Genomic DNA, 9786 nt, shown 5'->3' with positions numbered 1-9786 from the left:
GGGCTGCTTGAATAACGCTTGTTCAGTTCTGCCGCAGGACTCCCTAACCCAACGCCAAGGTCTGCAGGCCCTCTCTGTCCCTACCTCACCCTCTCCACTCCCTCTTGGTCTTAGAGCTCAAGCCATGTATGTGCCTAGCCCTACCTGCCCCAGGGCCTTTGCACATACCACGGTTCATGGTGTCCCAAGGGTCGGTGCTCCTCATCCTGCAGGCCTCTGCTCCTCTGCTCTCCTCACATTCTCCACCCTTATTCTTACCCAGTTCTCACCCTGTCTACCTGCCCTGAAGGGCTCATCTCCTGATGTCAAGTCTGTCTGGTTGCTTACTGTCCCTGTTACATGTATACAAAGACATAATCACTCTGAGGGAGGGGACTGTCTGTCTCATCCTCTGCCAGGCCCCCGGCCCAGTGCCTAATGCTGAGCAGGCACTCAGTAAATATTTTGTGAACAAATGGGTAAAAACGTCAGTCTATCCCACGTGCCCCTCCCTGGCCTCCACGATCTTTCTCAAAGGAAAAATATTCAAGGGTTTATCTGACCTAATAAAAGAAAAAGTTTATTTCTCTTAAATCTCTTGAAAATGAACCACAGAGGCTTAGAACAGCAAGTTCCTAGGAGAAGCAAACAGAACCTGAAGGCTGAATTCTAAGAAAAAAGAGACCTGGCTTGTCACCAAGCATAGGTCATGGGGCCAGTGACTTCATGTGTGACTCAGTTACCCCAAAATATAGGGGGAAACCATATCGGAGTCAGAGCCTCAGCAGAAAGCGGAGGGAGGCTTTGTCCTGGCATCCTGAAGCAGGCAGCCCGGGGAAGGCGCTGGGCGCAGATGGCTCGCCCACGGCCGCTGCGGCAGGCGGAGAAGCCCAGTATCAGACGGTCTTTCTCGGCTCCGGCTCTGGATGAAAACTGAGCCGGGACTGCGTGATCCTTCAAAAATCCGCCAGCCCCCAGGGCTCCGGTTACCCCTCCGACCACAGCCACAAGGAGGATGAAATCAAATCCCACGGAAAGAGTTGACTTTTGTAACATTATGCAATGTTTGGGTGAAAAAATAAAGAGGGGGGATCAGAGAGAGACCTCATGCATGGTGTTCCCCGAGTCTGGCGGGGCTATTTCCAGTTTCATGATTGACTTCACCTCCCTCCGGCCGGCGACTGCGAGGCAGGTTATGTAACCCGTGTCGGGTGGGAAGTGAGCGCGCCCGAGGGAATCCGGACTGTCCCCCGACCTCTGGAGCGTCCGCAGCCCGCAGGCCTATTTTGAGGTGAGCAAATCCATCATGTCCAGGCCGCCTCGCAAACACCGCAGGGCTCCGTGTCATCCCGAGGAGTTTCATAACAAACACAGCTCTCCTTCGCCGGGTGCTGGAACATTTGGTCTCCAACCCTTGTTCCCCTGAGCCAGGAGCCCAGCTGCCAATTATTCAAAATGCAAATATCCAGGAGCCAATACATATTCATCGCTCACCCGCCCAACACATTTTTTTTTTTTTTTAGACCAAGTCCAGCAAAATATTCTGGTCAACAACATGCAAAGAAATGTCTGTTTTTAACGGGGCCGATGGCCATGAAATCAATTCCGAAACCACCGGCAGCGGCGGCCGGCTGCAGCGGGGACCCGAGCTCTCCTGAGCCTCGGGGGCCCCCTGGCGGCCTCGACGCGCAGCGCAGCCCCGGGGATGGAATTTCACTGTGGGCCAAGGCCGGGCCGCCGATCGCGATGACCGCGCACGTGTCCACCTCGGGGAGCGCAGCCACTGCGGGCGGAAATGGGCAACTTGCGATTCGCGTTCTAATCCATCAACGCAGAATGGCCCTTTGGAAGGAGCCCATGAGACAAGAGCTGCCTACCCCATGACAGCACTTGGCCACCGGGATGCGGAATTTGCTTCCCCAGCGGTGTTTACACCACTGGGCCCCCTTACAAATGAAGACAGATGGTCAAATTGATACGCCAGGAAATGAGGGTCCTCGACCTCAGCACTGTGGACACTGTGGGTGGGTAAGTCTGACATAGAGGTGCCCTGTGCTTTGGAAGGCATCCGCCAGTACCCGGGACCCCCACCCACCTGTTGCCAGTCACACCCTACCCCCTCCCAACAAACTCCAGTGACTTTGGCTTTCATGTGAGTGACAAAAATCACTCCTGGCTGAGGTCGCTGGGTCAAGTTAACAAATCACGGTCCTCCTCCTCCTTACACACCAGCTTCTGAACCTCCTTTGCCTAAAAAGTGAGTGATCACATTCCTAAATCCTCCATCCCTTGATTTAAAAAATAAAAAAGACTTTGCAGTCATCGAGCCGTGTGTGTGTGTGTGTGTGTGTGTGTGTGTGTGTGTGAGAGAGATTACCATACGACTTTATGTTTTTCACTTTTCCCATTTGGAATCAACCACTTTGAATTTCTGACATGTCTGGAAAGGACTAGGGTAATAACAGACATTGATCTGGGTGATCTGGGTTCTTTTTTTTTTCTGAAATTGAAATTTAACCGGGAAGAAGTTCTTGTCCTGTTAGTGTACCACGAGATAGCGCCCAATAGGAGCTTGTACAAAAAGTTCTTATTCCATCACCAGAATACATGATTCCATACAAAGTACAATGATCCCCAAAGGCAGAAAGTACACAAGCTTTATTGGGCAACAGCAACGGGCCACACTGGCCAACAATGAAGTGGAATCTCTCGGAAACACGGAGGATCGCACGGTGCCATCAGTCGGGAATGTGAATCAGCTGGACACTCCTGCTAAACACAGCACGCGGCACCAGGGCTTGCCCTCCAGGCCAGACGCCGTCCTGGTGAGGGCTGCGGGCAGAGACCCAGGGAGGGGACCGCAACCTGGACACGGCTGCATTAACCCCGTGACAATAGAGAGATCCGAGGACCACGATCCCACTGGCAAGTGCCACACCCCACCTTAGCCCAAACACGACATTCCCCGACACTGGCCGGCGCTATTCAGCTCAGACCAGGCGGGACAGGACGGAGGAGCTGCTGCAGCGGAGAGGACGCTCTGAGCTCCAGGCGGGACAGCGAGGCCCATGCGCGGCCACTCGGGTTCATTCCGATACACAGTCCATCATTTTCCAAGGAGAAATGAACATAATTAATGAAAATATTTCAAGTATACATAAACAACAAAAAGCTTTACATTAAAAGGAAGGAGAAACCACATGGGTTGTATTTACAAAGCTCCTTGTATGTTTTTAAAACGAGAACAGAGCTGGGAGTGATGGAGTTTCAATGCAATAAAAACCAAACGGTCTTCAAAAAACTTGAGATGACATCATAGACACACACACACACACACACACACACGATTTCCAACACACAGATAGGTTCAAGAGAATAACGGCTGACAGGTGTTTGCTTTCAACAGAATGGAGCCGAAGAGTGTGCAGAGCTCATATATGAAGTTTTGGCCAAAGTTTAAAATGCGGCCCTGAAGGTATGTATGCATGCCCCGCCCACCCCGGTAAAAATAAGACCGAGTATAAAAACAAAAAAGTCTGCAGGGAAAGAAGGCATCAACATGTCAATTTCCAGTGGGCACAAAATTCAGATACATTAGGAAGTACTGTCGGTACAACCTAGATTTTCAGCAGAGAATAAACCGAGGAGATCTACTGGTAAAGAGACCATGGTACTTAAGATTACTGCCACCAAATGGGTTCCACACACGGGGAGCGAGCCTGGCGGGTGATCATGCTGCGGGGGAGGCCGGAGGCTGGTGTTCCTCCGACCTTCAGATGCTCCCCGCATGTCCTCCAAGCAGCCCACGCTGGCATCCCCTCTCCTAGCGCCATGGCAATCCACGTGCGCAACATGCTGTCAACGTCAGGATCAAAACTGTCAGCCGCAGAGGAAGGGAGGGCGGGAAAAGAGAAACCAAACCAGTCCTGCCCACGCCACTGTTGACCGTCACCAAAAGGTCCAAAGATAACAAAATGACAGCGGCCACTCTCAGCGGGCAGGGACTCCTGCCTTCCGAGGCGCAGGGAGCTGACTTCCGCTTTAGGGGAGTGTTCAGATGGTGGCGGTGTGCCCTAAGGCCCTCAGACCCCAAGTTAAATGGGTTGCTGGAGACTCAAGTCCCAGACAAGGGTGTCAGTGGTGCTGTAGAGAGATTCCTGCCAGGTCGATGAACCACGAGAAAGGTCAACGGCATCCTGTGTTCAAGGCTGACAGATTCAGGAGGTTTTCTTGCAAAACAGTTCAAGGATTCCTTGCTTCTTGTTTCTTCTGCTTCCCCACCACTGAGGAAACTCCAGGCTCTGCTGGGACTCTGTGTGACTCCCGCAGTCGGGCTGTGTGCTCTCCACTGGCAGGACACCCTGCCCTTGTGTCTCCTGGGATGCCCACTGTGCACATCCCCAGATGCGCAGGGACCCTGGTGGGTGGCATCAATAGGCTGCCCTCCTGAGGGATGGTCCCACAACATGGCAGCTTCTACAGGGGTTTCGGACCTTCTTGCCCCAAACTGCCCCTACCTAAGCGTGGCAGAGACAACAGAAGGAGGAGGTTCCTAGAGGCCCCTGCCCGGCACCCTCGCCTTCCAGCATGGCCTCCGAGCCACTCCGAAGCCTCCTTCCTTCCAGGGACATCAGGCATTCACTCACTAGAAATCAGGAATGAAGGAAAAGCCCAAAGAGACCAGCTTTGTTCCCTCTGTCTGCAGGAAACAGCTACAACCCTCTAGCAAGGGTTCCACATGACCGACCTTCAGGAGCCGCCGCCTGCCTCTGTGAGCAACGCTGGCTCAGGCCTCGAACCCACCAGAGTGACGATTCCCCGTTCTACAGGCTGACTTGTGAGAAAACAGGCTCAAAACCACCACGTGACCCTCTCCTCCTCCACAGATGGACCCATGGCCTCGCACATGCCGAGCAAGCACTCCACCACAGAGCTACGCCCCCAGCCCTTTGTACTTTTGTGAGACAGGGTCTAAGTTGCCCAGGATGACCTCAAACTTGCGATCCCTCTGCCTCAGCCTCCAGAGTCACTGGGATTACAGGTGTGTGACCCTCGCCCAGCTCCTCCCCCCGACTCTGCAACCACACATAAGCACTGAGAGCAAGTGAACCTGCTCAAACCTCTGTTTCTGGACGAAGCTCCTACTCCTGAGCAACCGCTCACACAACGTGCGACATCTTTTCTGAAAGACCTTATCCCTGGGAGAAGCGGCCACCTGGAGAGGGAAATACTGCAAAACTACAGACTCAGAACAAGCAGAAGTGGTGCCAATAACCTGCAACTCACGGCCTCTCTCAGGAGTTTTAAAAGGGCAACACAAAACACCAGGGCTTGTCAAGAGCACGCTAAAGCTCAGGTCCTCCTGTCCTCGACTCTCAGAGGCAGGTTCCCTTGGGTAGGTGGCAGGCCTCAGCAGGCATGCTGTGACCTACACCTCTGAAGCACAGGCGGTGTGGCACTAAAGCTCTGCAGCATTTGTGCTCATAAAGAAGTCATCGCAAATCCAAGATGGAGACCGCACTCGGCCCGAGGACCCCCTGACTTAATGCCCTGGGTGCGCACACGTGGCTCTGTACTCAGCGACTCCCAAGCCCAAGACGCCCTGCTCTCCCTGCCACGTGGAACGCTCGCAAACTCCCGTTCCTCAGAGGCAGCAGCCGCTGCTTTATAAGAAACACACCCGCGTGCGGTCCGTCGGGGAAGCAGCCTTGACTACTGGCTGCCTTTCAGCACGTTCCCCTGGAAATCTGCAGGCAGGGAACTGATTCCAGATCCCCAAGCCTGGGCCTCTGCCCACCGGGCTCCCGCCTCTGACGGCTGCCACGGCGAGATGCCTCGCTCAGTCAGTTCGGCCTCAATAATTCCTCCTAACAGGAAACAGGTTGCCGCAGAGAAGCGCCCCGTGCCCTGACCTTTCCGCTCCGGACTCGGAGGATCTGAGTCACATCTGCCGCGCTGTCTAAAGAATTAGCCGAGCCTTATCACACTGTCGACACACTTAGGGGCTGTTCAGTGGCACGTTTCCTGCTAAAACAACTCTGCTCAAAATGTCAGGGGGTGTCCTCAGATGGCCACTGGCTTGGTAATTGTCACCGGCTCCTAACGAAGCAGGATCACACCTCTGGAACTCTTTTACGAGGTGGCAGGTGAAATTAACTGGAGGCCCGGCCATTGAGTCAGATCCAGGATGACTACTGGATTTCGGGTCCCTCTCCCTTCTCCCCTCCGTGACTTTCCGTGATGCTCCAAGGCAGGATGGCCCTCGGAGGACAGGAAGCCTTTCCAAATGCAATCAGTGTTTAAATAACTTTCACCAAATGTCACTGTCTTTTTCTTGCAAACCCACACTAAGAGCTTGAGATTTTCCTGAAACTGCTTTTTAAGATGAGAAAGACTTAAAAGTACACATGATAGGACTGTTTAAAAAAAAAAAAAAAAGCCTTCTACAACCTTCGATGAGACAGAAGCTTTATCACATGACAACGAAATTCAAGTCATAAGGAGCTTGCACGGCGGCCCGCAGAAGCCTCTCTGCAGAGCCACCAGGCTGCTGTGTGTCCACACTCACTCCGGCAGGGCCACAGGTTCCGACAGGCACACGGGGGACCTCGGACCCTCCCTCCTGCTTCTTCAGTGTCGGGACGCGGTCGAGCACAGAGCCTGGCCACACCAGAACTGCACAGGTTAGCAATGACTGCAAAATCCACAGGTGGCGGGTGATACAAATGGAACCCCAACTCTGTCCACCAGGCAAGCCCAGAGGCCGGGGGGCCCCTCCACCGAGCCCTCGGCCTACGACGTGAGCTTCGAGTAGCTGGGAGGAGAGAACCGTCTTCGCAGGTACTTGAGGACGTAGAGGGGGAGACAGCTGACCAGAGTGATGACAGAGACTTTCCAGAGGAACGACAAGGTGGCAATGAAGTACACGTCTGCAAGCAACAGGAAGACAGCGGTGAGCACAAGGGAATGTTCCAGAAGGCGGGCGCGGCAACAGACAGCTGCAGCCCCGTCAGAGGGAAAGCAGGCTCCTGTCACCAAGTCCCGTCCCCCACTGGCTCAGAGCGGTGGGCCCTGGGTGGGCAGCACGCCGCCCTTCGGCTCCGCTGTCCCACTCTCTCCTCCCTGGCCTCCCCGCGGCTTCCTGGTGCTCAGTGAGATGCTATTTTTTTCAAATGCTAATAGAAGAAAAATACGGGGGGGAAAACATTCTTAGAGTTTTTGATTTTGGAATCTGACGGGTAGTCTGAATCCGGTCACTGGGGAGCAGAGGGACGTCAGAGGCAGAGTTCTGCCCCCAGGTGGTTCACGGAGAGCCATGAGGTGGACCTGCAGCAAGGTGCTGGGTGGGCAGAACCCATCCAACCAGCCCTGCCCTCGGGCACTCTGACAGGGCGCGTCCTCTGTGGCTGCAGGACACTAATCCCTGGGTCTCAGGTTTTCTTTAGAGAGGAGGCAGCTTGTGGTCTCATGCGACAGTCGCCAGAGCCACGCCTCCTCCTCAGTGGGCACTGATTAAGCACCTACTGGATGCAGGGTCTAGGGTCTAGGATCCTGCACAGGCTCACCCAGCCTTGGGGCTGGTCATCCAGCCAACCTGGGCTTCCCGTGGTGGGGACCCCACCTCTGTGCCACGTCAGGCCACGTCCTGCTCGCAGAGTAGGTACTTGCGGAGGCTTTCCTGGAAAACCAGGCCAAGCGTGAAACTTCAAGGCCTTCGCTCCTGTTACCTTCGTGAGGAGCTTGGAAGCCGACAGAAGGGCCCTGATGGACAGGCCTGTTCCAGGCTCAACGGAGTTTCTCAGACTTTTCTTACTAGAGTCCACTAAGGAGCCTTTGCAGACTTTCCCCTAATCTACGCCCCCCTGGAACTTTACTGTCAGAGGTCTGCTGTCGATCCATCTTGCCGTACACACACCTGCCCCGTAGACACAGGGAGACCTGCTCATACCCGCCACCCTGGTGGTGGGGCCCCATCCAGGATCTCTGGGGCTGAGGGGGGTCCAGCTACACTGCTGCCCATGCCTCCCAGGGAGTCCTGCAGTGGAACGGAGGGAGGCCCAGCAGGAAGCAGCTGACTGATAAAGGAGAAACTCACCCTGGAGGTGTTTTAAGTACGGACAGAAACTGAACTATCGAGGAGCAAAACAAGGAGGGCCAGCTGCCTCCTGCCTGGACCCTCAAGATGCGCTCAAGAGGTAGCCAAGCCGAGTGAAAGGGCTCGAGGGACCCCAGGGCACACCCAGGGGTCAGCAGACTGCCCCAGCATGCACGGAGGGGGCATCCTGGTGGCCCTGCAGGGATGCCCGGGGACAGGGCTGAAGGGCACCAACCTGGCCAGGACTCTCCGCTGCCGCAGGGGGACTTTCCCATCTTAAGTCTCTGTGACACTTTTCATTTGGGCTCAGTTTGCGAGGCCCCCCACCCCGTGCCCGGTTTGTCTGCCTGCAGCTCACGTCTGCCATCCCTGTGCTCAGTCTGCCACGCGTCCTGGGACACGAAGAGCTGCCCTCCTACACGCCCGCCCACCGTGTCTGCCTGTCATGCTGGCACCGGACAGGTGCTCCTGCGTGTCCACCCCAAGGACCAGTGGCCACTGCTGGTGGCGGCTGTCACTTCTCAGGTTGGCTGTACAGAGCAGCCAACTGTATCCTGAGGTCCAGCGAGGCTACTTAGGCAGAGGAGGGGCCTCCCGGGTCTGCGCCGTGCCGCAGGCCAGCTCTGCCGCTGTTACAGACTGGACCTTGGGTCACGGTTTCATGGGAACAAAGGGGTTTTGTGGTCAAAAAGAGGTCTGGAAAGTCAGCCCAGGCCTGAAGGTGGAGAGGCCATCCCTGTCGCCCTGCGTCACCACCTGCTCGAGGGTGGGACCTCGATGGCCACCCAGAGCCCACCCAGCGCAGCTCACTGGAGACGCCCAGCGCACCGTCAGCCCTGGGTGTTCACGGGGATGGGCTCCAACGCCCCTGGGAGACGCGAGACCCACGGATCCTAAGTGCCTTGTGTGAAACGGCCCAGTCTCTGCCCAGAACTGCACACAGGCTCCTGTGGCCTTAAACTTCCTGTGATGCCTAACACAAGGTGGAGGCTGCGTGGTAGTTGTTACACTGTATCGCTCAGGGAACGATGGCCAGAGGAGTCTGGACAGGTTCAGTAAAGATCCAACCTTTTTTTTTTCCCCAAATGTTGGGGCTCTGTGGTTGGTTGAGTTTGCAGATGTGGGACCCATGGATAAGGGGGTTCACCCTACTTGCAGAATTAAAAGGATTCCCCTTCTAAGCTGCTAAGCTGGCCAGTTCTGTGTGTGATTCTGTTTTTTTGTTTTGTTTTGTTTTGTTTTTTTGTACCAGGGATTGAACCCAGTGACCTTGACCACTGAGCTGCAACCCCAGCCCTTTTTTGTATCTTATTTAGAGACAAGGTTTTACTGAATCACTTTAGGGGAGTCTCACCAAGTTGCTGAGGCTGGCTTTGAACTTGTGATCCTTCTGCCTCAGCCTCCCAATCCCCTGGGATTACAGGCGTGCGCACGGTGCCCGGCTCTGTGTGGTTTTGGAAACTCACATTCTTGGCCGGGAGCAGCTCGGTGAAAGAGCATTTGCCCAGCGTGCACCAGACCCTGGATTTCACCCCAGCACCACAAAAATGAACAAGGCGGAAGTACAAACACGTGTTCTACCCCGAGAGCACCCCTGCTCAAGGGCACCACTGATGCACAGCTGCCACGGGGTCAGAAGCGGGCACCAGGAAGACACGGGCAGCGGGAGGAGGGCTGCGGCCCCGGAGCCAGGCTGCGGCCCTGGGCGGGGG

The 9786-nt window shown here is 55.3% G+C and overlaps 1 protein-coding gene across 3 annotated transcripts in view; it reads right to left on the bottom strand.

Moving 5' to 3' along the window:
- Positions 1-543: 543 nt before the first annotated feature.
- Positions 544-9786, bottom strand: part of Atp9a (ATPase phospholipid transporting 9A (putative)) — a 125719-nt gene continuing 116476 nt past the window's right edge. For all 3 annotated transcript variants that reach the window (XM_047538716.1, XM_047538717.1, XM_047538718.1), the window contains exon 28: positions 544-6908. In XM_047538716.1, coding sequence (XP_047394672.1) covers positions 6772-6908 — 137 coding nt within the window. In that variant the 3' untranslated portion in view covers positions 544-6771. The remainder of the gene's footprint in view (positions 6909-9786) is intronic.

This window comes from Sciurus carolinensis, chromosome 2, assembly GCF_902686445.1.
Source record: "Sciurus carolinensis chromosome 2, mSciCar1.2, whole genome shotgun sequence".
Classification (NCBI taxonomy): Eukaryota; Metazoa; Chordata; class Mammalia; order Rodentia; family Sciuridae; genus Sciurus; species Sciurus carolinensis.
This window is presented reverse-complemented; position numbering and strand designations above follow the sequence as displayed.